Source organism: Melozone crissalis, unplaced genomic scaffold, assembly GCF_028551555.1.
Source record: "Melozone crissalis strain CALT ecotype California unplaced genomic scaffold, PUWL_Pcris_2 ptg000066l_1, whole genome shotgun sequence".
Taxonomy (NCBI): domain Eukaryota; kingdom Metazoa; phylum Chordata; class Aves; order Passeriformes; family Passerellidae; genus Melozone; species Melozone crissalis.
In genome coordinates, this window is record NW_026535844.1 from 9,547,160 (window position 1) to 9,572,841 (window position 25,682).

The 25,682-nt window shown below is 56.1% G+C and overlaps 1 protein-coding gene across 1 annotated transcript; it reads right to left on the bottom strand.

Annotated features, from left to right (window-relative positions):
* Window positions 1–5,262: 5,262 nt before the first annotated feature.
* Window positions 5,263–25,325, bottom strand: LOC128945535 (zinc finger protein 501-like). The gene is made up of 4 exons (XM_054289291.1): window positions 25,238–25,325; window positions 23,577–23,655; window positions 22,122–23,034; window positions 5,263–6,998 (listed from the first exon to the last, which is right to left on the bottom strand). The coding sequence occupies exons 2-4, from the start codon at window positions 23,626–23,628 to the stop codon at window positions 6,485–6,487; spliced, it is 1,479 nt and encodes a 492-aa protein (XP_054145266.1). The 5' UTR covers window positions 23,629–23,655; window positions 25,238–25,325; the 3' UTR covers window positions 5,263–6,484.
* Window positions 25,326–25,682: the final 357 nt, after the last annotated feature.

The window sequence follows — 25,682 nt, forward strand, 5'->3', positions numbered from 1 at the left end:
TTTATTGTTTGAACCCAGCTTCATACAGGGGGTTTGAAAATGCCCCAGTCTAAACCACTCATTGGTCTGATCTTAACACCTCTCAGTTCTCTGAGCAGTGAGATGTCTGCAGCTTGGGGTGCAGATGTGACTGGGTGAAATTGCCCAGGACAAGCCAGCTTGTACTGTAACTCACTCACTCAGGGCTGCTGTTTATAGGGCCCAAGGGATGGGCTTTATTCACAGACATTGTCCATCCTGGCCCAAGCTCAGGCTGGTGACTTTCTGGAAAAGGTTGAGAACTAAAATATGATCCCATTTGGGATGTTACTCAGGCAAAAAAAAAAGTTTTCAAGGCTGTTAGTTAATAAGCAGGAGCATTTTGGACAGCACCAGTCCCTGGAGCAGATAGTGCTTGTGGCAAGCGCCAAAGGAGCTGAGCCCAGGGTTTGATCATCAAGGCCAAGGCCTAAATCGCATTTCTCAGATCATGCTTTGGCTTGGGGAAGGGTGGACGGGCTCTTCCCCGAGTGTGTCCACTGATGCTTCACGAAATCTGAGCTGCTCCAAAACCTCTTTCCTCGTTTCCCACACCTGTAAGGCCATTCCCCATGTGCTGGTAGGCAGCGAAGGCAGAGGGAGGTGTCCCTGCCACAGCGCCTGAGCTGCTGCTTGTGCAGGTGCTCCTGTCCATGAACCTCACCTGCTCAGGGTCCTTCAGGGAGTGGCACTCGGCCTTTCCCACCCTCTGAACACCCCTCTGTGGGCAGAGGCAGGTCAGTGGCACCTCAACCCCCAGCAACCCCCTGCGCCCCACAGCAGGTTGGGGGCTCAAGAGGCCACCCCTGCCCCCTTTCTCACACCCCGCTCTGCCATGTGCCCGCCACAGCACCGGCTGCTGGGTGGGGGGAACCCCCCAATGGATGGAGGGCTGGGAAACCCCCAGAGTGGGTCTACCCCCTCAGAGCCCCCGGAACCACTCTGGGGATTAAGTGATGAGGAACACGAAGGAACACCCATAAGAGCATGTTTGCACTGACCCACCACCTCTTATATCCCCTCTCCCACCCCTGTCGCATCCTCCTCTACAGCCCCAGTTCCCCTCCGATCAGTTTGGGGGTGGCCTACCCTCTCTCTTGCTCCTTTTGGGGATCCCTCCCATATTTCCCCCCTCTTCCCCCATTTTCCCATCATGTCCCCCACTGACCTGAGAGCTCCTGGCCCACAGCCAAAGGGATAGAGGAGGAGAAAGCGGGAGGAGGAAGAGGAGAGGGGAGAGGAGGTATCTCATGCATTCACCATTCACTGCAACTGCAGCCCCTCCGCCCCAGGAGGATTGGCCCCTCACATCCCTCCGGTGCCCAGGGACAGGGAGCTTGTCTCAGGTATCTTGGGCAGTCCCCAGGAGCGTTGTTTTTGGGGGGCATCCTGTGGCTGCTGCCGGCAATTGCCCGGGGCTGGCCAGGGGTGTGGCACGCTGGTTTGGGGACTCCCCAGGAGAGCCGAATGTGGGAAAGCCTGGGACCCCTGGAGAGGGGAAAATGGAAATGGGCGACACTGGAACTGTGGGACCTCTGGCAGACTGGAGGTGGGGGTAACATGGATCGGGGAGAGCCCCGGGTACCCCGGAACTCGGAATGGGGGGCCGGGAGAGGAGGGAGCCCAACAGCTCAGGGGGACACAGAGCTCCCTGAAGTGTAGGCTGGGAAAAGGGGGAGTCTGAAGAGGGACAATTCCTGGGACTGCCAGCAGGCTTCAGACAGGGAACCCCTAATACATGTGGGACCTTCAGCAGCTCAGGCAGGGGGAGCCCCAAGAACCTCAAAGCAGAGAGATCAGAGATGGGTTTTGGGCTGAATCTTGGTGTTTTGAAAATCTCTGTGGGCACCAGATGCCCAGTGACTTCTAGAGATAGACTTGGGCAGGAGGAACTGCCAACCCAACAAGCTCACACCTTGTTTACCCTCCCAAAAAAGGATTTCTTATTCCAAAATTTGGCCAGATGGAGGAGGAGGCTGCAAGGAAGAGGAATGTAGGAATGCAACCAGCTAGGATGAATAGTGGTTTAGCCTCAGTGGCATATACAGGAGGCATCAACCCTAGACCATGGGAAACAGGATACTGAAAGAGAGCTATCTGGTCAGGTCATGGTGAGAAGAGTGTGGTCATGGGAGTTAGTATGTTGATGGTATGTTAATGGAACTATTCTGCATTAAGTCATGTTCTTGTTCTCAGTTGGTTCAGGATCTGTCACATGTAAGGTCATGTTCCGAGTTCATGCTGCTGATTGGACCCCTGCCCTCAGAGTACCCCTATATATTGTTATTGTTATCCCTGCTCCATCACTGGATCTTAACCCTTAGATCCTGTGGTTTCTGTGTTTGTTATTTTGTTGGTAAAGTGCTCTATTTTTCAGGCAAATCCATTGTTCCCGTCCCTCTATTTTGCCACATTGTCCCCAGCTGGACTGGACCCGGGGCTGCAGTGAGCCTGACTGCGATAGAGGAAGATGGCCCAGGACACCCAGGCAAGTCAGGAGGAAGTCACTGCCCCTTTCCCCTGCTCTATCTTTTAGCTGAAAATTGCCCTGGACTGCAGGACAACCCCTCTGCTGATGCTGTTCTGTTGGGGACGGATTGAAGGATCTCCTTCCCCTTCCCTCTGCCATGGAGGAAAACACCATCCTCTCCTTGTCCTTCCGCCCCCAGGCACTGAGCTGTGGACAGAGACCAGGGAGAACAAATCCCTGCCACAGAACCTTGTGAAAGAGGCCGTTTGGAATGGCTCCATGGCATGGGAATCCAATGGGAAGGAAAAGCCCCAGAGATCCCACACGAGGAGGGGCTGCAAACCCAGCCTGGGGAGCTGAGAGGAGGAAAGACCCTCCCTGTGCTTGGAAGGCAGCCAGAACTTCAGCCAGAGCTCTGACCTGGGGGTCCGGCAGCATATTCACACCAAAGAGAAACCCTCATCCACCCATGGGTGCACACAGGGAAGTGGCCCTGAGCATGAGGAATGTGGGAAGCGCTTCACTCAGAGCTCCACCCTGATCCTCCACCAGAAGATCCACACAGGGAAATGGCTCTGTAGGTGTTTGGAATGTGGGAAGAGCTTCAGTGACCGCTCTCACCGCCCCAGCCACCAGAAGGTCCCTACTGGGGAATGGCCCTGTGAGCGTCCCAAGTGGGAAGAGCTTCAACTGGAGCTCCCACCTCATCACCCAGAGCGATGCCTTGACCTCACACCACTGGTCCCACGTGTAAGGGAAGCCCTGCAAGTGCCCTGACTGCAGGAAGAGCTTTGTCCAACTTTGTCACCCATCAGAGGACAAATATTGGATGATCCATGGTGACCCCCATTGGGCAGAGACCCAGTGGTCTACACTGGAAAAAGATATGTTGACCAATTTTCCTGCTGAACCACATTGGGCAGAGACCTGTTTACCCACATTCCAAGTGATCCACATTGGGAAGACAACTGGCTAGTGATGTCCACATCCTCCTTGTTCCCCACAGGCACCCTGATGAATGCAGGGGAAGGAACATCCATTAGAATGCAGACCAATAATGGAAATTCATTGGGCAGAGCAGTCTTGTTGACTTTAGACCCCAAAAAATCTCACCAGCAGCCACCACTCATTTTCTTCATCAAGCAAAACTGGATGATCTTTAAGGTCTTTTGCAACCAAGAGGTCTTTTTAATTCAATTGTTCTAATTCCCTATGGCCCACAGGCATCTTCCACAGACAAGTGGTGATGGATTGGTGCAAACACCAAACTATTCAAATCAAAGGCTGCAAAAAGGGCTCTTCCCACCCAAACAGCCCAGCTACAGAGATACTCACAGGACACCAACACGCAAATCCTTCTGTTTGGGCCTTCGTTTTCTTTTGAGCCATTTTAATCTCTTACAAACAGATGAAATTGGGGCTAAAACAAAGGAATTAAACAAAGATCTTCAAACACCAACTATTTCAATTTGATTTAAAGGAGAATTTGGGATTAAGGGGTTAATCAGGAGGGTTTGGGGATTTTTATGGAGCTTTGGGGTTGTTTTCCTCAAAAAAAGGGCTGCTCATGCCAGGTGATTGGGGTGTGCCAACAGTATGTGTCCCTGTACTGCAGTACCTGAGCCCATCTCTTCTCCAGTAATTCCAGCTGGGTGTTCCAGTAGTGGGCCTGGGTGTTCCCATATGGGGTATCCCCTCAAAGTGCCCAAAGCACTGTTGAAGTGCTGGAGCTGCTTTAGGTTATAGATGTTCTTGTCCATGAACCTCACCCACTCAGGGCCGTTCAGGAAGTGACTCTGGCCTTCTCCCATCCACAGGAACACCACTGTGCAGGCAAGGGGAGGCACCCCCTACCCCCACCACCCCACATCAGGCTGGAAGCTCAGGGGGCCACTCTGGACTCCCCTTTCCAGCCCCCAGTCTGCCCCATTGCCGCTGCAGCACCAGCTGCTGTGTGAGGGAAGTCCCCATTTGCTCCTGAGGGATGGACAGGGGGATTGGGTGTGGATCTCACTCCCTGTCAGAGCGCCAGGGAATCGCTGCAGAGATCAATGACGGGGGACGCGAAGGGTCCCGCACTGGGAACCCTTTTCCCACTGTCCCACCTTCCCTTATGTGTCCTCACAAACATCTTTCAGTTCCCCCACCCCGCCTCCCTGCTCAACCCAGAGCCGGGGGGGCTCCCAGCGCCACCAGTGCCACCAGCAGGGCCCCGGCTGCCGCCCCGTGGCCGGGGCCGGGCAGGGAGCAGCAGCCCCAAAGCAGCCGCGCTGCGCTGGGAGCGCCAGTCCGGAGCGGTTTGGAGTGCGGGGGCATCAGCCGTGCCCGGGCAGGGCCGGGCCCCGCCTCAGCCGCCCCCTGCATGTGGGGACAGCTCGGGGGGCCCTCCACGTGTTCCCTTCCCAAATTCCCTGGCAGGGAGCGCTGGGGGTGGGGGCCACAGCTGGAGCCCCGGCTGAGCGCTGCGGGTCTGTGGGACACTGCCAGCACCGAGTGCTCTGCTGGGCTGGGCGCTGCCTGAGGGACTGGGCTGCAGCAAGGGCGGACACCCTGCTACAGGGGGGATGTCCAGGGACCCTCAGAGGCCTCTACCAATGCCCTCCGGCGGGCTGACCCTGACTGGGTGCAAGGTGCCACCAAAACTGCTTTGTCCCTGCCCTCTGCACATGGACAGGGGAGAGAAAATAAAAGGAAAGGCCCAGGAATTGAGATAAGCACCAGGAGGGATTGCTCCCCAAACACTGTCACAGGCAAAACAGACTCACCCTGGGGAAAGGACCTCAATTTATTACCAACCAAATCAGAGCAGGATAATGCACCTTGTTCCTCCTCCTGCTGCTCTGGGACAGAGGCTGGGAGTCCTTCCCCTGTCCCAGCGTGGGTCCCCACAGGTCCTTCCAGCCAAGCTGTTCCAGCGTGGGCTCCTGTGCCCAGGGATCCACAGGGCCCCGCACGGAGGCTGCTCCAGCACGGGCTTCCCACGGGCTCACATCCTTCTTTCCAGGCATCCCCCATTCCAGCACAGGCTCCTCCAGGGGCTGCAGGAAGCTCCGGCACCTGGAGCAGCTCCTGCCCCTCCTTCTGCCCTGCCCTGGGAGTCTGCAGAGCTGTTCCTTTCACATGCTCCCACTCTGCTCTGCACCTGATTCCACCTGCACAAGAACTTTTTCCTTCCTGAATCCATTATCCCTGGGGTGTCGCTGCCATCTCCTATGGGCTTAGCGTTGGTGAGTTGTGGATCTGTACAGAAGCTGGTGCTGGCTTTGCTGGACATGGGGAAATTCCTGACAGCTTCTCATAAAAGCTACCCCTGTAGCCCCCTCCTTCCAAAACCTGGCCACACGAGCCCAGTACACCTGGAACATGGATCAGCACGTCTCGGCCCAGCGAGGGTCACTGTGAATCATCCAGTGTGGGTCCTCTGATGGGTGATGAAGTTGGAGCAGCAGATGAAGACCTTCTCACAGTCAGGGCATTCTCAGGGTGTTGTGGGGCGTCCACAATGAGCCTCTGTGAACGACTGGCACTCCCAGAGCCCAGAGCTTGCTTAAACTGCTAACGAACAGTCTTTGTGTGGAGGTCCAAATCTGGTTTATTGCCATGAAGAGGGTCCAAGGACAGACGGCTGAGGAGAGGGTTTTATATGGGGGTGAGAAAGAGGCAGATCCGAGGGTCAAGGGCCAATGGGAACTGAGTACAAGTGGCACAGAAGAGGGGCAGCAAACTGGGAACCAATGAGGTAACCAGGGGCAGAGCACCACAGTAAACCGGGACCACAGGGGACAAGAGAGGGGAGAACATTCTAGGGGCAGTACCTACAAAGAAAAGAGGGCAGTTGAAACTGGGTGATACCAATAAAGCCTGTTGCATTAACATGAGCCTGGAAATGCCTATGGGTGAGACCACTGTATTCCGAGGGAGTCTCTCTTGGACCCTCGTCACCTTTGCCCTTCCAGGGCAATGGGGGGCCCCTGGGCCCCCACAGCAGGGCTTCCCTTACAAGTGGGACTGTTGGTGTTGGGTCAAGCCAGAGCTGCTGGAGAAGCTCTTCCCACACTCCCCACACTCGTAGGGCTTCTCCCTGGTGTGGGTGCGCCGGTGCAGGGTGAGGTGGGAGTTGCGCTTGAAGCCCTTCCCGCAGTCGGGGCAGCGGAAGGGCCTCTCGTCTGTGTGAGTGCGCTGATGCAGGAGGAGATGGGAGCTGGTCCGAAACCTCTTTGCACACTCAGGACACTCATAGAGCCGTTGTCCACTGTGGATCTTCTGATGCTGGATCAGGTCAGACCTGATGCTGAAGCTCTTCCCACACTCCCAACACTCAAAGGGCCGTACCCTGGAGTGCAGGCGCTGGTGGGTGAGGAGGTTGGAGCGGTCACTGAAGCTTTTCCCACATTCCTTGCAGGTGTAGGGCCGTTCCCCTGTGTGAATTACCCGATGGCGGATCAGACAGGAGCTCCGGCCAAAGGTCTTCCCACATTCCAAGCATTCATAGGGGCGCTCCCCTGTGTGGATCATCTGGTGCCGGAGGAGGTGGAAGCTCCGGCTGAAGCTCTTCCCACACTCCAAGCATTTGTGGGACTTCTCCCCCACGTCAGGCTTCTTCACCAGCTCTGAGCTCTGGCTGAAGCTCTGGCCACCTTCCTGGCACAGGGGGTCTCTTTCCTCCTTGGAGCACCCTGGGCTGGGCTTGCAGCCCCTCCTTGTGCGGGATCTCTGGGGCTTCTCTTCCCCATTGGCTTCCTGTGCTGTGGAGGTGCTCAAAACAGCCTCTTCTGCAATGCTCTGCCAGGGGGATTTCTCCTCCTTGATCTCTACCTTCAGCTCGGTGCCTGGGGGAGGAAGGACAAGGAGAGGATGGGATTTGCCTCCATGCCAGAGAGAAGGGGAAGGAGATCCCCCCATCCATCCCTGGCAGGATGGCGCTGGCAGTGGGGCTGTCCTGCAGCTGGGAGCCATGCTGGGCTGGGAGATGGAACAGAAATGAGGGTGAAACAGGAAGTGACTTCCTCCTCACCTGCCTGGCTGTCCTGGAGCATCTTCCTCTTCCTTGCAGCCTCCTCCTCCAATCCTTAGGAATGATGAATCCTGGTTTTGGGGGAAAACAATGTGTGAGTGTGCTGGAGGTTCCTCCTGCCCAAGTCCATCTCTAGAAATCACCAAGTGTCTTGTGTCCATGAAAACCTCTGAAACACCATGATGCAGAAGAAAAACCCCCTCCAAAATATTAAGATTCAGCACAGGAGTCCTCCAAGATTCCCCCGTCTCTGGTCTCTCCATTTCGAGGTCCTGGAGGTCTTCCCTCTCCTGGGTCCTGCTTAGGGTTGCTGGAAGTTTTAGCGGCCCTAGGGGTCCCTTCTCCTCCGAGTCTCTGTTTCGGCTGCTGGGGGTCCCAGGGCTCCCACTCTTCAGCCTCGCCCCACTCCACGACGCCGGGGACGTCCCCCCTCCCAGTCACCCGATTCTGGATCGACGGAATCCTGCCCTCCCCGTTAACTCTGTGCTTCCTCCTTTCTGCTCTCCCGGGGCTATTCCAAACACGCATCGCCCTCTCCAGTGTCCCACGGCAGGGACAGCCAGAACCGGCGTCCCCTGCCCCGGCCGGGCGATCTCCAGCTGGGTGCGAGACCCCGCATGCTGCCCTGGGCCCTGCCGATAGGCACGGCCGGGATTCCCCCGAACAAACCGGGGGCGCCCCAGATATGGGGCCCGCTCCCCTCCCTCCCTCCCCGGACACCTGCAGGCCGCGGCGGGGCAGACGCTCCGCGGGCCCGGAGGGCTGCGGACACACGGCGCGGTGGACACGCCAATTTCCTCCTCCTCTTCCTCTCCCGCTTTCTGCTGCTTGTTCTTCTTCTCCTTCGCAGATCAGACAGCTACAGAAGCTGACCTCCTGGCCCTGCTACATCAAGAACAAAAATGAACACCCCCTCCTCCTCGTCGTCTTTCAGCTTCTGCTCCTTTTCCGGCTCCTGCTCCTCCTCTTCCTCTTCCCTTGCGCCGCCATCGGCTGCGGGGCGGGGTCGGGACGCGGTAAGAAGGGAGAAGGTGGTACGGGAGGTGGGTCAGCCCGAGCCGAGATGGGGGGAGCTGGGATTTGGGGGACGATGGGGACGGAGCGGACAGGGAAGATGAAGGCACAGCGGGAAGGGGTTCCCAAAGAGGTCCCTTCACAGGTCCCTTCCGTAATCCTGAGGGGCTCCCTGCGGCTCTGGGGGAAGCGGATCCTCCCTGGGGGGTTCCCCGCACCCAGCAGCCGGGAATGGGAAAGGGGGCTCCGGCACGGCCTCCTGGGCCCCCGGCCGGCTGTGGCGGGGGCACACCATGACCCGTGTCCCTGCCCACAGAGCGGGGGGCCAGCGGACGGGACAGGCCAAGGGCCACTTCCAGAACGGCATTCCAGAGCAGAGCTGGACAGGAACAGCTCGGGCACTCCGAGCTGCACACACAGCTCTGCATCATCCCATGCTGATTCTTGTCTACGTCTCACCCAGCTCTGCAAATTCTCTTCTTCCATCTGCATTCATCACCCACCAGCACCGGCACACGGGGAATAGCCTTACAAGTGTGAGGAATGTGGGAAAAGGGTTCCGAGCATCTCAGATCTCATGAAACATCAGTGGACACACTTGGGAAAATCTCTCCCCAGCCCCCCCATCTATCAGGCGACACTGTGATCTGAGAAACACTTGTTTAGGCCTTGGCCTTGACAAGCAGCCCCTGGGCGCAGCTCCTCTGGAGTTTATCACCAACATTGTCTGTTCCAGGGACTGGTGCTGTCCAACGACCTCCAGCAGCCTTGAAAACTTTTTTTTTTGCCTGAGTAACATCCCAAATGGGATCATATTTTAGTTCTCAACCTTTTCCAGAAAGTCACCAGCCTGAGCTTGGGCCAGGATGGACAATGTCTGTGAATAAAGCCCATCCCTTGGGCCCTATAAACAGCAGCCCTGAGTGAGTGAGTTACAGTACAAGCTGGCTTGTCCTGGGCAATTTCACCCAGTCACACCTGCACCCCAAGCTGCAGACATCTCACTGCTCAGAGAACTGAGAGGTGTTAAGATCAGACCAATGAGTGGTTTAGACTGGGGCATTTTCAAACCCCCTGTATGAAGCTGGGTTCAAACAATAAAGCTCTCTCTATTGTTGCCACTTGCAGCTCTGGAGTGTGTCTCTGTCTCTGAGCACCGGCTCCACGTTACCCCCTTGCAGCTCTGCTGGGCTGCAGTAGCTGCGACAGCGACCTCCGTGCGCTGGGGCCTCTGTGAGCTGGGAACCCTCCTGTTTGCTGCCCCTGGGGCACCTTGAATGGTGCTGGGCTGAGCCCCCCGCTCCTCCTCGAGGCTCTGCCCTGCTCCTGGTGGGAAGATTCGGGCCTGTGGGTATGTTCCTGTTGTGGTGTAATAAATTCTGTGTGAAGTTAGTGATTAAGTTTCAGTTAAGTGCTATTGGGCCTTTAAGCCTAAACTGTTGAAATCCAGGCTCAGTTCTGCACAGGTGTCAACTCTAACCCTTGTGACTCAGCAGTGGGGTCTTCCATATTCCTTTTCATCCTTACCCTCTTCTGGTTTTTTCCCCTCACCCCTTCCTCCCCCAGAACCTCCTAAACTACATAAATGGTTTTGAGTTTATTTCACTTTGGATTGATTGATTTTGGATTGTTGTTTCATTTTTCTTGGTGTGCTTTAGCCAGGCAATCTTCTCCTCCTCTATCCCTGCTTCTCCATCCCTTCTCCTCTTCTCCCCAGGCCCAGCACCCACCCTTGGTCTCCTGTGCCCCCCAAACCCACGGCAGGGGCAGGGATGGAGCTGGGGCAGGTCGGGCTGGGGCAGCGCTGGGCTCTCGGCCGCTCCCGCCCGCACTCGGTCCCCACTGCAGCCGCTCCCGCCAGGGCAGTGTGGGGGGCCAGGCTGGACGCCCTCCATCTTCCCCCTCCTCCAATTCCCCTCCTGGGGGGCGCTGAAGGTGAGTGGGGGTTCGGGTGGGGTTCACGTGGGGAGTGTTGGGCACTGTGGGCCTGCCTGGCAACTGGTGAGGCATCGGCCAAACCCCTGCAGAACTGGGGGATACCCTGCAACCCCTTCAGGAACGGGGACCCCTGGGCCTCATCATTGCCAGCCTTCAGCTGTCTCATTTCAGACCCCATCCAACCCCTCCTAATCCCCATCCCACCCCTCCCAATCCCTATCCCATCTGCCCCAGTCCATATCCCACCCCTCTGGATTCACATCCCACCCCTCCCCATCCCCTTCCTTCCCCTCCAGGGTTTGGAGCGCTGTGGGATTGAATACTTTTGGGGTGGTATCGAGTCATTTTGAGGTGGGATCAAGCCATTTTTGGCTGGGATGGAGACACTTTCAGTGGCATTGAGTGGTTTTGAGGTGATGGATAGAACCCCTCACCTTTTGGGGTGCAAAGTAATGGAGGAAACTCCTCCAAATTCCCTCAAAAATCCCAAATCCTCCTGAATATCCCCCAGACTAGAAATTCCTCCCCCAGTCCCTGTAAAATGGTGGGGTTTTACACATCTCTGACAAGGTTCTTTATTTTTACCCAATTTTGGGTGTTTTTAAAGGATAGATCACAAGAAAATCAAGGCCAAAATTAAAGAATTTACATGTCAGCATTGTTTGAGTATCCGTGGGTTTGGGTTGGGTCGGATTGGGTTGGGTGGGTGAAAGAGCTTTTTTTGGAGGGGTTCCCACAAAATTGTCTCCAAAATCTTGGTCCCTGCCAGTGCTGGATTACCATGTCTGTGACCAGCTTGACTCACCAGGCTGATTCAAGTCCCAGCATGGTCACCGTAGATAACACAATGTGGGTTCTCTAACGGGTGAGCTTGGAGCAGCGCACAAAGCTCTCCCTGCAGGCAGGGCACTCACAGGGCTTCCCTTACCTGTGAGACTGTTGGTGTTGGGTCAAGGCAGAGCTGCAGCAGCTCCTCCCACCCTGGGGACACTCACAGAGCCTCCTCCTGGTGTGGATGTTCGGGTGGCAGATCAGGAACAGTCACTAAAGCTCTTTCCACACTCCCTGCACATGTAGGGCTGTTCCCCAGTGTGGGTGCTCTGGTGGCAGACCAGGCAGGTGCCTCACCTGAAGCTCTCCCTGCATTCCAAGCGTATGTAGGGCCGTTCCCTAGCATGGACAGTGCTGGTAGATCAGATGGAAGAGGGGGCTGAATCTCTTTCTGCATTCCAAGTACGGGGGGTAGGGCCATTCCTCCTGTGGATCTTCTGTTGGCACTTCAGGCTGAAGCTCTGGATAAAGCTCTTCCCACATTCCAAACACTTCCAGGGCTGTTCCCTGTGTGGATCTTCTGGGGGCAGCCTGGCTGGAGCTCTGAGTGAAGCTCTTCCCACTCAATTCCTCACACTCATAGGGCCACGTGCACCCAGTGGTGGATGAGGAGGTTGGAGCTGTTGCTGAAGCTCTTCCCACATTCCAATAAGCCCTTGTAGGATTTGTCCCCATCATGAAGCATCTGGTCAACCACCAGGTCAGCTGCCTTCCCAACTCAGGGTGGGTCTTTCCTCCTCAGAGCACCACGGGCTGGGTTTGCAGGCCCTCCTTGTGGGGATCTCCATGGCTTTTCCTCCCTGTTGACTTCGTGTGCTGTGGAGCCACTAAAAATGGCCTTTTTCTTAAGGTACTGCCACAGGGATCTGCTCTCTCTGGTCTCTGTCCATAGCCCCATGCCTGGGGGAGGAAGGAACAAGCAGTAGGAAGAAAAAGGACAAGGAGAGAGAAGAAGGAAGAAGGTGAGAAAGGAGATTTGCCTCCATGCCAGAGGGAAGGGGAAGGAGATCCCCCCCGTCCATCCCTGGCAGGATGGCGTTGGCAGTGAGGCTGTCCTGCAGCGATGCTGGGCTGGGAGATGGAGCAGCAGAGAGGGGAAAGGGGCAGTGATTCCTCCTGCCCTGCCTGGCTGTCCTGGAGTATCTTCCCCACAGTCTTTCCCATCCTGCCAAGGCTTGGGAATGACAAATTCTGTTTTGGCTGAAAGAAATCAAGGTATGAGCTCGTTGGATTGGGGTTCTCCTACCCCAGTCCATCTCATGTATATCTGTATGGTCATCTTGTATATCTAAATGCCTCAGAAACATGAACACTCAGTGTCAAAAAGCCTCACAGCAGTTCTCCCTTTCTAGTTGTCTCTTTCTGGGGCTCTGGAGGTGCCCCTTCACTGGGCTGCTGGGGCTCCCGTGAGTTCTGGGCTTCCCCTCTGCTTGGGTGCTGTTTAGAGATGTTTGAGGTGTCCCAGGGGTCCTTTGTCCCCTAACTCTCTTCTTAGGCATGTCTGGGGATCCCAGGGACCCCCGATAAGAGAAATGGGTCTTAATGTCTTCACAAAAGACTAGGTCTGAAATAACCAATCAGGTTCTGAAAGAATCCATGCAGAGGCCCCCAGGAACATCCAGCTGTATGACTTTGTTGTAGAACCCAGATAGTTTGAACTTCTGAGCTTTAGGGGAATCTGCAGTAGGTGGTTCGGGAAGGCTGTACCTCAGGAAATGGGGAAACAAAGACGGCAGTACGCGGCCAAAAGTTTAGGATAAAAGGAGGTTGCATCCTACTTTTATGAGGAGAGTGCCCACAGGGGTGTGCCCGAGCGGACTCCCTCCCTTTGTTCGGATAAGGTTGCAGGGCTCCCCTGTCTCCTTTGTGAGCACTGGCTCTTCACAGGGTGTGTGATTGTCCCTCACACCCGTCTCCGGGCTGCCCGCTCGGTTCTCCCCTCTCCGCCCCAGGCTGCCGGCGGCGCTGCCTCCTCCGTGCCCCATTTCAGGGTGCCGGGGCTCCCCCCTCGGCTCTCCCAAAGCGCGGTGTCCCCCACAGCCGGCTCTGTGCGATCGCCGCACGGCTGCGGGACCCCGCACTCCCCCGGGACACCCAGAAAATCTCACCAGCAGGGGATGCCCTGGACACCCCAGAAAATCCCACCTGCAGGGGATGCCCCGGACACCCCCAGAAAATCCCACCTGCAGGGGCTGCCCCGGACACCCCCAGAAAATCCCACCGGCAGGGGATGCCCCGGACACCCCCAGAAAATCCCACCTGCAGGGGCTGCCCCGGGATGTTCAGGGCGAGCTCACCTGCAGAACGCTGCGGGGAAGGAGACGATGCTCCCGCGGGCGGTACAGTGAGCGGTGGACCCCCGAGCTTCCTCCTTCTCCTCCGTTTTCATCCCCCCTCTTACTTCTTGCTCCTCCTGGTCTTGCTCCTGCTCCTCCTCTTCCTCCTCCCTGGCCGCCCTTTCTCCCGCTCTGCGCCACGGCCGCCCTAAGCTAACCCTAACCCCACGACAGCACCGGCTACGGAATGGGGTGACCCTCCCAACCCCCCAGTCCCCTCCACAGGGATTGACCGGGAGCTTGGGGACTCCCCTCCCCAGTGTGGATCCTCCTCCCTCCTGCCGAGCCCGAAGGAGCAGCTCCGAGGCGCAAGTGATGGAGGACAGCCGGGGATCCCCATAGGAACCTCTTTCCCGCTGCCCACCTCCCATTATCCCCCATCTCCCACCCTTTCCTGACGTCCCTCCAAACTCCAGCTACCTCTCACCACGGTTTAGGGGTGACCGACCTCACATCTACCTCAGAATGGGGTTCCCCGTTGGAATAACGGGGGTTCCACGCCCCGTTATTCCAACGCTTCTCACACTTTTCCACCGTTACCCCTTCCCGCCCGCAGCCACGGAGGCTCCCCGTGCCACCAGCATTCCCAGTACGAACCCAGCACTCCCAGTGCAGCCCCAGCATTCCCAGTGCAGCCCCAGCATTCCCAATGCAGCCCCAGCATTCCCAGTGCAGCCCCAGCATTCCCAGTACGGCCCCAGCACTCCCAGTACGGCCCCAGCACTCCCAGTACGAACCCAGCACTCCCAGTGCGGCCCCAGCACTCCCAGTACGGCCCCAGCACTCCCAGTACGGCCCCAGCATTCCCAGTACGAACCCAGCACTCCCAGTGCGGCCCCAGCCCTCCCAGTGCGGCCCCAGCATTCCCAGTGCGACCCCAGCATTCCCAGTACGGCCCCAGCACTCCCAGTACGGCCCCAGCACTCCCAGTGCGGCCCCAGCATTCCCAGTGCGGCCCCAGCACTCCCAGTGGGGCCCCAGCATTCCCAGTCCGGCCCCAGCATTCCCAGTACGGCCCCAGCACTCCCAGTCCGGCCCCAGCTCCCTACACGCCCCATCCCCAGCGCCAGGCGGTGCCGCAGCCCCAAACCCGGTCCGGACCGATCCAGCCCAGTGCGGAGCGCCTCCACCTGCCCCCTCCGCAAACGCCCCTCCGAGGGGAAGCCCTCGAAACCTGTTCATTATCTCCAAAATTCGTGGGAAGCAGCACAGTCCTTCCCAAAACGGGCTCTCCAAGGGGCTCCACTCCAAGGGTCAGAACCATGTGTTCACTTCTGGAACCGGGTATACCTAAGAATCCACTCAAGACTGGGGGATACCACAAAACAACCTGCTACTTGGGGGCTTATTCTGAAAGCTCTCAGGAACAAGATCCTTCTGCTTTTTCTCCTTCCTTCCTTCCTTCCTTCCTTCCTTCCTTCCTTCCTTCCTTCCTTCCTTCCTTCCTTCCTTCCGCCACTTCCTTCCTTCCTTCCTTCCTTCCTTCCTTCCTTCCTTCCTTCCTTCCTTCCTTCCTTCCTTCCTTCCTTCCTTCCTTCCGCCACTTCCTTCCTTCCGCCACTTCCTTCCTTCCTTCTGCCACTTCCTTCCTTCCTTCCTTCCTTCCTTCCTTCCTTCCTTCCTTCCTTCCTTCCGCCACTTCCTTCCTTCCGCCACTTCCTTCCTTCCTTCCGCCACTTCCTTCCTTCCTTCCTTCCGCCACTTCCTTCCTTCCTTCCTTCCTTCCTTCCTTCCTTCCTTCCTTCCTTCCTTCCTTCCGCCACTTCCTTCCGCCACTTCCTTCCTTCCTTCCTTCCGCCACTTACTTCCTTCCTTCCTTCCTTCCTTCCTTCCTTCCTTCCTTCCTTCCGCCACTTCCTTCCTTCCTTCTGCCACTTCCTTCCTTCCTTCCTTCCTTCCTTCCTTCCTTCCTTCCTTCCTTCCTTCCTTCCTTCCTTCCTTCCTTCCTTCCACCACTTCCTTCCTTCCTTCCTTCCGCCACTTCCTTCCTTCCTTCCTTCCTTCCTTCCTTCCTTCCTTCCTTCCTTCCTTCCTTCCTTCCGCCACTTCCTTCCTTCCTTCCTTCCGCCACTTCCTTCCTTCCTTCCTTCCTTCCTTTCTTCCTTCCTTCCTTCCTTCCTTCCTTCCTTCCTTCCTCCCTCCCTCCCTCCCTCCCTCCCCAGACAATTAGCTGTGGATGGTGACGGAAGGGGACAAATTCCCACAACAGAACCTTGTGGAAGAGGCCGTTTTGAGCAGCTTCATGGTTCAGGAATCCAACAGGGAGGAAAACTCTGGAGATTTCCCATGAGGAGGGGCTGCAAACCCAGCCCAGGAGCTCTGAGTAGGAAAGACCCTCCCTGTGCTGGGAAGGCGGCCAGAGCTTCGGCCAGAGCTCAGAGCTGGGGGTCCAGCAGCGGCCTCATGATAGAGAGAAGCCCTACAAGTGCTTGGAGTGTGGGAAGAGCTGCAGCTGGAGCTCCCACCTCATCCACCCATCCATGCTGCGAACGGCCCTACGCATGTGGGGAATGTGGGAAGAGCTTCAATGATGTCTCCCTCTTGGCCTCCCACCAGCAGCTGCACATTGGGGAACGTCCCTACAATAATGGATAATGTGGGGAGACTCTCCTCCAGGCAAGCTCCTCACCCACCAGAGCCTGCCCGCGGCGGAATGGCCCTTCAAGTGCCCTGACTGTGGAAACAGCTTTGTCCACAGTCCTACCTGGATGTCCACTGGCACTTCCATAGCAGGGAGAAGCCTTATGAGCGTCCTGAGTGTGGGAAGAGGTTTTGAGCAGCTCAAGTCTCATCAGACATCAACAGGCACACATGGAGGAGAGACCTTATGAGTATCCTGACTATGGCAAGAGGTTTTGGAATAGCTCACATCTCATCAGGCATCAGGAGGCACACACCAGGGAGAGGCCCTACCAGTGTCCTGAATGTAGGAAAAGATTCAGCTGGAGCTTTGCCTTGATGAGACACCAACAGACCCACCAGTAAGGGAAGCCCTACAAATCAAATGCCATGACTACAGGAAGAGCTTGAGTTGAAACTCTGAGCTCATCACCCACCAGCACCTGCACACGGGGGAGAAACCATACAAGTGCCTGGAATGTGGGAAGAGCTTCACCTGGAGTTCCAGCCTTATCACCCACCAACATCCGAGCACGTGGGAGCAGCCCTACAGCTGTGGGGAATGCAGGAAGGGCTTTAGCTGGAGCTCTTGCCTGATTTGCTACCAGAGGATCCACACAGGAGAACCACTCAGCGTGAGGAATGTGGGAAGAGTTTCACTGATATCTCCAGCCTTATCACCCAGCAGTGCCTGCACACTGGGGAATGGCCCTACAAGTGTCAGGAATGTTGGGAAGGACGAAAGTTTGACAAGAAAGTCTCACAGATATGTATGCTTGGCAGAAAGATTTTTAAATATAGAGTCAGATGAAGGGATAGAGATGGAAGCAAGTTTTGATATAAAAGAAAATTGCTGAGTCAGTCTTACTGGATAACCAAGAAGACAAAGGGTGTGTTAGTTAGAAAGGGTTTTTATGGCTTAGAGCAAAGGATGAACCCACCTCAAACAAGATGTTTTTACCAAGCAGAAAGATAGCACAGGCAAACAAGTCAGCAAAGTTGCAAGTAGAAAAAAGGTCTCAGAATTTTCCACTGCAAGAAAACTGAAAAATAACTTCTAGCTTAAACTGTAATGTACTAACTTTTAGTGATTGGAGAATAGTAACATGAATATGGTAATTATAGTGGTTATGATAGGCTATGGGTAATAGTTAAGGTATAGATTGGTTCTATTGTATGAAGATGCTCAGCAAAGAAAAGTATCTAATGCAATGTAACCAAAACCAAAGGGTCTCCAGGCCTGCCTGCAGCTGGAGCTCACAGCTGTAGGCACAGCTCTGTCACCCACAACCCTGGGCTGCTGTAACCTTTTGGATGGAATAAGCTGCATTTTGTATACAATAAACTGCATTTTGGAGACTGCCTGGAGTCCCACATCTCTCATTCAGGCTCTTACAGGAAGAGCCGTAGCATCACCCACTACCTGATCTGCCACCAGAAGATCCATGCTGGGGAACAGCCTTACAGGTGTCCCTAGTGTGGGAAGAGGTTTCAGAATGGCTCAAATCTCATCAGGCATGATGCACAGGGGATGCACACAGAGCAGAGGCCCTTCCCCTGTGCCAGCTGTAGGAAGAGCTTCAATTATATCTCCAATCTCATCAGCCACCAAGACATTCAGAGCTGGGTGAAACCCTGTGAGTGCTGGGAGTATGTGAGGAGCTTCTGCAGCTCTGCCTTGACCTCACACTGCGCCCATCAGCAAAGGAAGCCCTTGTGAGTGCCCCAGGGGGAGGAGGGGGGAAGAGCTTTGGTTATTGGTCCAATTTCTTCACCCACTGGAGGACACACACTGGATGATCCACAGTGACCCACATTGTGCAGAGACCTGATGACCCATCCATATGCAGAGCTGGGATGCATTCAAGAAGCAGCTGGTTTTTTGAAGCCTGTGATGAACAGGCATAATTTGAGGACTGGGATGTTCCCCAAGTGACCACCAGAGACCCTTAAATGACCCCCAACTCTAATGTAAATGAGTTCCAAGAATTGATTTAAATATGTAAAAGAATTTGAGGGGAATGTTTAGCATATATGTATGAGTTTGGGAAATTTATTAATATATATTAGTTATATCAATACAAACAAATGTGAGAGGTAGCTGAGTGTGTGTGATACGGGAGTCATACCTGCACACACCTAGCACTGAAATAAATCTGCTTTCTAATAGTGAAATTACAGAGTTAAAGATTTCAGTTGCTTCTGAAATGTTTCCGTGACATTTTCTTGTCATCCAGCCCCACCCCGTGCACAATCCCCAGCTCCAAACAGGCACTGGCACTCCCTGCCTCACACAGCACTGGGAGCTCCAGTCCTTGAGGGGTATCCTTATTCCACAAAAGAATCTCCACATCCCTCTCCCCCTGCGAACTGGATACGTCAGGAGACTCTGCAGTTAAAATGTGGGATGGGGCTGTTACAGCCTGAAGGCCTGCACTGTCAGTCTGTGCCAGCTCAGCAGCTTTGGATAAGTTATCACTTGGTTGTTCCTTTATCCCGGTATTTTAACAGATCTCCTGTATCTTATCTCACTGTCATTTAACGCCAAAACCAGCGGAAACCTCCTTCTTCATTTACCGCTGGCATGTTTGCAAACAGAGCATTGTTGGAGTTGTTTGACCCCATTCAGGCAGAGCATCCGGGTACAGGACTCCCACGGTATGTCCCTGCCCACTGTCCCACCCCCAATTTTCCTCATTCTCCCATTCATTTCCCATTGTCCCTTCAATCCCCAGCTCACCCTGCAGCTTAGCTTCAGGGTGTTCCCACCCCCCCACCCTGTCCCCACTTGGTTCGGGGCTGCCACCTCCTCCACTAAACTTGGGGGTTTGATGTGCCCCTTTCACTGACTTCCATGGATTCCACATCCCTCCCACTCCGTTTACGGGTCCCAGACCAAACTTTCCACCTCTTTCCCATCGCCCTCAGATTCCCAGCCCACCATACCCCGCTCTGGGTGTGGGGAGGTCCTACCCCACCCTTTTCCTGTCCTTTCCTTACTGCTTCCCATCATCACCCTCCCTGCTTCCCACCCTTCTGTCACAGACATCTTTTATGAAAAACCCTTTCCTTAGGATTTTTCCTCCTGAGAAGCTGAGAGGCCTCAGGAACAAAATGTTAACAATGGTTATCTGCTGTGGAATTAACAGGTGGATCTGTGATTGGCCCATGTTGGTTGTTTCTAATTGATGGCCAATCACAGTCAGCTGGCTTGGACAGAGAGTCCAAGCCACAGGCCTTTGTTACCATTCTTTCTTTTTCTATTCTTAGCTAGCCTTCTGATGAAATCTTTTCTTCTATTCTTTTAATATAGTTTTAATGCAATATATATCATAAAATAATAAGTCAAGCCCTCTGAAACATGGAGTCAGATCCTCATCTCTTCCCTCATCCTAAGGCCCCTGTGAACACAGTCACACCCTTCCACCCCCATCCCCTTTCCCTGAGCGCTCCGGGCCCACAGCCGGGGGTGCTCCCAGTGCCACCAGTGTCCCCAGAAGTCCCCAGCAGGGCCCCGGCTGTCCCCAGCTGTCCCCAGCAGGGCCCCGGCTGTCCCCAGGTGTCCCTGGCTGTCCCCAGGTGTCCCCGGCTGTCCCCAGCTGTCCGATCCCCAGTGCCGGGTGGTGCTGCCTGCCTCAAGCGCAGCCGCCTGTGCAGCGGGGGGGTTCCAAAGCGGCCCCGGGCGCACCAGGCCCGGACCCGCGCTGAGCACCGGCCATGCCTGGGCCCTGCGGGGACGGCGCGGACGGGCCCAGCCTGGGTGCCCCCACCTCCCCCCGCCCCAAATTCCCCTGTCGGGGGGCGCTGGGGCCAGGGGGCTGCGGGTGGGCAGCGCTGGGGCCGAGGGGACTATGGGCGGGCAGCGCTGGGGCTGAGGGGGCTGCGGGTGGGCAGCGCTGGGGCTGCGGGTGGGCAGAGCTGGGGCCGAGGGGGCTGTGGGCGGGCAGCGCTGGGGCTGCGGGTGGGCAGAGCTGGGGCCGAGCGGGGCTGAGGGGGCTGCGGGCAGGCAGCGCTGGGGCCGAGGGGGCTGCGGGCAGGCAGCGCTGGGGCTGCGGGTGGGCAGCGCTGGGGCCGAGCGGGGCTGAGGGGGCTGCGGGCAGGCAGCGCTGGGGCCGAGCGGGGCCGCCTGGCACGGGGGATCATTGTGGGCTGAGCGCTGCCGCAGGGCCGGGGCTGCAGCGAGGGGGACACGCTCTGCTCCAGGGGGAGCCCTGCAATATGGGGACCCCACAAGCTGGTTATAACCCCTCAGCCACCGGAGGAACCACGGGGTCACCCCAACCTCCCAAAATGAGGGCAAGGGGCCTCCACAAGCCATTTATAACCCTGAAAATCGGCAGAAAACAGCAAGATCCTCTCCAAAATAGGATCACCTCATCCTCCCATAATGAGGGGGCATCACCGCAGCTCCCAAGAATAGCGGGGAGTCACCTCAACACCCAAAAATAAGCAGTATATTCCCAAAAGCCGTTCATAATACTTCAAAACCAGCAAAATGCAACATGGTCCTCCCAAAATGGGCTGCCTGTTCCAAGTGGAGGAGCTGTGGAGCCCCTTTTCCAAGTGCCAGAGCCACATCTCCCCCCTCTCCCAACACCCCCAGGATTCTGGGTACCCCAAAAACTCGCTCAGGAAGGGGGGTGCCCAAAAAATCCTCTCAGGAATGGAGAATATCTCAAGATCTCTTTAGGAACGGCAGATACCCCAAAATCTCCACAGATTTGGGGGATACCCTGAAACACCCTTGGGGACATGGTCCCCCCATCCTTAACATCCCCTATCTTTCGCTATCTTATTCCAGATCCCTTCCTAGCCCTCCCAAAGTTCATTCCAGCCCCTAACCTGCATCCCACGAATCCCAATCCCAATCCCGTCCCTCCCAGATATGAAGATCCCCTTTCCAAGCCCTATTTCCTCCATCCCATCCCACCCCTCCCAAACCCCATCCCACTTCTCCCAGTCTACATCCCACTCCACCCCAAACCCCATTCCCACCCTCCCAATTCACATCCCACCTCTCCCAATCCCCATCACACCCCTCCTGGAGGTATTGAGGGTGCTGTGGGATCACATGATTTTTGGGGTGGAATTGAGACATTTTGAGGTGGAATCATGCCTTAAGGGGTGGGACTGAGCTATTTTAGGTTGGGATTTAGCCATTTTCAGCAGGACTGAGCAATTTTGATGTAACAGATTGATCCCTCTTGGATTTGGACTGCAAAACAATGGAGAAAACTCTCCCACATTTCTCCAAATATCCCCTAGAACCCCAAAATTTCAGTAAATGTTGGCTGTTCTGAGGTTTTATTCAATTTTTTTACCCCAACCTTGGGTGTTTATGAATCAAAAGAAAATCAAGGCCAAAATAAAAAGATTTACGTGTCAGCATTGTGTGAGTGTCCATGGAGTTGGCTTGGGTGGGTGGAAGAGCCTTTTTAAGAGGGGTCCCTACCCTATTGTGTTCAAAATTTTGGTCTTTGCCCCAGTCCATCGCCATTTGGCTGTGCAAGACACCCATGGGCCAGAGCGAATTAGAATCGTGGAATTATTTAGGTTGGAAAAGACCCTAAAGATCATCCAGTGTTGCTTGATACCAGAGGAAGAAATTATTGGATGGAGCAGATGAGATTTTTTGGCATCTAAAGTCAACAAATCCACTCTTCCCAATGAATTTCCACCATCAGTCTGTGTCCCAGTGGATGTTCTTACCCCTCTGCTCATCCAGGTGCCCATGGGGAACCCGAAGGATGTGGAGACCACAAGCCAGATGCCTTCCAATGTGGATCACCAGGAACATGCGTCACCCCATGCTCTGCTCAGCACGGATCCTCCAATGCTCTTCCTGCAGTTGGAGCGCTCGTAGAGCTTCTCTTACCAGTGGGTCCGTTGGTGTGAGGCCAAAGCAGAGCTCTGGGTGAAGCCCTTCCCACATTCCCCACACGTGTAGGGCCGTTCCCCAGTGTGGACGCGCCAGTGCTTGACCAGGTCAGAGCTGCGGATGAAGCCCTTCCTGCAGTCAGAGCAGCGGAAGGGCCTCTCCCCCGCGTGCATCCGCTGGTGCAGGAGGAGATCGGAGCTGCTCTGAAACCTCTTCCCACACTCGTGGCACTCGTGGGGCCGCTCCCCAGTGTGGACACGCTGGTGGATGACGAGGCTGAAGCTGCGGTTGAAGCTCTTCCCACACTCCAAGCAGTTATAGGGCCGTTCCCCGGTGTGCAGCCGGCGGTGGCTGATGAGGTGGGAGCTCTGGATAAAGCCCTTCCCACATTCCAAGCAAATGTGTGGCCGCTCCCCAGTGTGGAAGCGCAGGTGGTATGTGAGGCTGGACCTCTTGCTGAAGTTCTTTCCACATTCCAAGCACTTGTAGGGGCGCTCCCCTGTGTGAAGGCGCTGGTGGACCACCAGGTCAGAGCTCTGGCTGAAGCTCTTCCCACACTCCCCACATGTGTAGGGCCGTTCCCCAGTGTGGATCCTCTGGTGCCGGATCAGGTGGGAGCTCCAGCTGAAGCTCTTCCCACACTCCAAGCACTTGTAGGGCTTCTCCCTGTCAGGAAGCTGCTCATGGATCACCAGCTCTGAGCTCTGGCTGAAGTTCTGGCTGCCTTCCCGGCTCAGGGTGGGTCTTTCCTCCTCAGAGCTCCCCGGGCTGGGTTTGAAGCTGCACCTCGTGGGGGATCTCCGGGGCTTTTCCTCCTTGCTGACTTCCTGTGCTGTGGAGCTGCTTAAAACAGCCTCTTCCACGAGGTTCCAACATGGGGATTTGTCTTCCCTGGCCTCTGTGTGCAGGTCATTCCCTGGGGGAGGAGGGAAGAAGGAGAGGAAGGAAGAAGGAATGAGTGAGTCAAAGGAACAAGGAGAGGAGGGATCAAGGAGAGACAGGAAGGAAGAAAAAGCAGAACAGGGAGAGGAAGGAAGTGAGGAAGGCAGAAGAAGGAAGGAGGGGAGGAATGAAAAAGGAGGAGGAAGGAGAAGAGGGAACAAAGAAGGGGAAGAAGGAGAAAGGAGAGGAAGAAATGAGGAAAAGGAAGTAAGAGGAAGGAGCACGAAGAAAAAGGAGGAAGGAAAGACAGGAAAGAGAAGGAACAAGGAAAAGAAGAAAGAAGAAGGAACAAGGAGAGGAAGGAAAAACCAGAAGAAAAGGGAGGGAGAAACAAGGAGAAGGGAGAAGGAAGACGGAGAGGAAGGAGATCTGCCTCTGTGCCAGAGGGAAGGGGAAGGACATCCCCCCAAATTCATATCCAGCAGGACAGCTGGGGTTGTCCTGCAGCCAAGGCCAATGCTGGGCTGGGAGACGAGGCAAAAGAGAGAGGGAAAGGGGCAATGATTTCCTCCTCACCTGCCTGGGTGTCCCAGAGCATCTTCCTCTTCCTCGCAGTCTCCTCCTCCATCTGGCCAAAGTTAGGGAATGATAAGTCCTGGTTTTGGCAGAAAAAACAAGATGTGAGTGTGCTGGATTGGAGATTCCTCCTGCCCAAGTCCATCTCTAGAAGTCACTGGGCATCTTGACTCTAAAAAAGTCCCTAAAACACTAAGACATAGGCCTCCAAACACCAAGATTCAGCTGAAACCCACTCTAAAATAGAAAATTCAGCCCGAAAAACTACAAACAGCCAAGATTTAGCCCAAAACCCAATAAAAACAAAAAGATCTACCCCCCAAAAACTTCAAAATATCAAGATTCTGCCAGAGAAAAATCTCCCAGCAGGTCCCCCTCTCTGGTCTCTCCACTTTGGTGTCACAATGGTCCCCGTTCTCCAGGCTGCTGGGGTTCCTCCATGTATTGGGGATCCTTATTCTAGGATGCCAAGGGTCCCCAGAATCCCAGAGGCCTCCCCACTTTGAGGCTCTGGTGCTCGCTCTTCTCTGGGCTGCTGGGGGTCCCGTGTGTCGTGTCCCCCCCTCCGCCGTGGTCCCCCTGCTTAGGGACACCAAGGATTTTGGAAGCCCTGTGGGTATTTTCTCCTCTCACTATCTCCTTCAAGATGCTGGGCGTTCCCGAATTCCCCACCACCCTGGGTTTCCCACTTTGGCGTTCCTTGGGGAGCCGTCTCCAACCTATCCCCCCTCTCCGGTCCGCCGTTTCTGGCTCCCGAGGGTTTTCCCTCTCCAGGCTTCTCCCTCTCCGTGCCCGACGCCTCTCCGGGCGGCTGGGGATCCCGCAGCTCCAGCACGGCCTCTCTCCGGGGCTCCTCCCCACACCTCGGCTCTTTGGAAGGGCCCCCAGAACCGGAGGGCCATCCCCGCCAGCACCGGGCCATGGCCATGAGGGAGGGCTGGCCACGGAGGCGGCGGGCCCGAGCACAAACCCGCACCGCGGGCTGGCCATGGAGGCGGCGGGCCCGAGCACAAACCCGCACCGCGGGCTGGCAGTGCAGGCGGCGGCCCCGAGCACAAACCCGCACCGCGGGCTGGCCACGGAGGCGGCGGGCTCCGAGCACAAACCCGCACCGCGGGCTGGCCATGGAGGCGGCGGGCCCGAGCACAAACCCGCACCGCGGGCTGGCCATGGAGGCGGCGGCCCCGAGCACAAACCCGCACCGCGGGCTGGCCATGGAGGCGGCGGCCCCGAGCACAAACCCGCACCGCGGGCTGGCAGTGCAGGCGGCGGCCCCGAGCACAAACCCGCACCGCGGGCTGGCCATGGAGGCGGCGGCCCCGAGCACAAACCCGCACCGCGGGCTGGCCATGGAGGCGGCGGCCCCGAGCACAAACCCGCACCGCGGGCTGGCAGTGCAGGCGGCGGCCCCGAGCACAAACCCGCACCGCGGGCTGGCCATGGAGGCGGCGGCCCCGAGCACAAACCCGCACCGCGGCTCCGGGAACGCGGCATGCCCCGGCCCCGCCGCCGGGACCGCTCCAAACAAATCCCCCCTCCCGGACACCCTCACTGTCCTCCCAAGGGGCATTTCCGGCTCAGCTCTGGATTCCCGGCAGATCCCAAATCCCCCTCCCAGAAAAACTATACCAGGAGCCCCACGAGCCGCCCTCCCCCGTCACCTGCGGGATGCGGAGGGCAGGAGCGATGCTCCAAGGGCGGCGGGGCTACAGTTACAGCGAGCTGTGCGCTGGTGGCTCCTCCTTTTCCTGCCCCTCTTCCTGCCCCTCTTCCCTTCCTCTTTCCCGCCTCCTCCTGCTCCGGCTGCTTCTTTTTCTGCTGAATTCTTGCTGTTCCTTGTCGTCTTTCTTGCGTCCTCCCCCTGCTTCTCCTTGGTCATCCTGTGAAAAACGCCACTCACTTGTTTTTACAATTTTTTAAAGTTTAATATTAATAAAATGGTTATAAAAATAGTAACACAATTAGAGTAATAACAATTTGGACAAATTGAATTGGGACAATATGAGACAATAAAAGCAAAGAGTTACAGATGTCCGGGTACCTTTTTCTGGGCATCACGAGCCGAAAAAGGACCCCCGTTAACAAAGGATTAACGCTTAAGAACAA

Bases quoted from the DNA above. Each gene is read 5' to 3' on its own strand.
- LOC128945535 (XM_054289291.1), bottom strand. From the start codon at position 23,628: ATGGAGGAGGAGACTGCGAGGAAGAGGAAGATGCTCTGGGACACCCAG. The intron at 23,035-23,576 runs GTGAGGAGGAAA...CTCCTCCCCCAG, and splicing joins GCTCTGGGACACCCAGGCAG to GGAATGACCTGCACACAGAG. The intron at 6,999-22,121 runs CCACTGGTAAGA...GCACCAGATGAT, and splicing joins TTGGCCTCACACCAACGGAC to CCACACAGGGGAGCGCCCCT.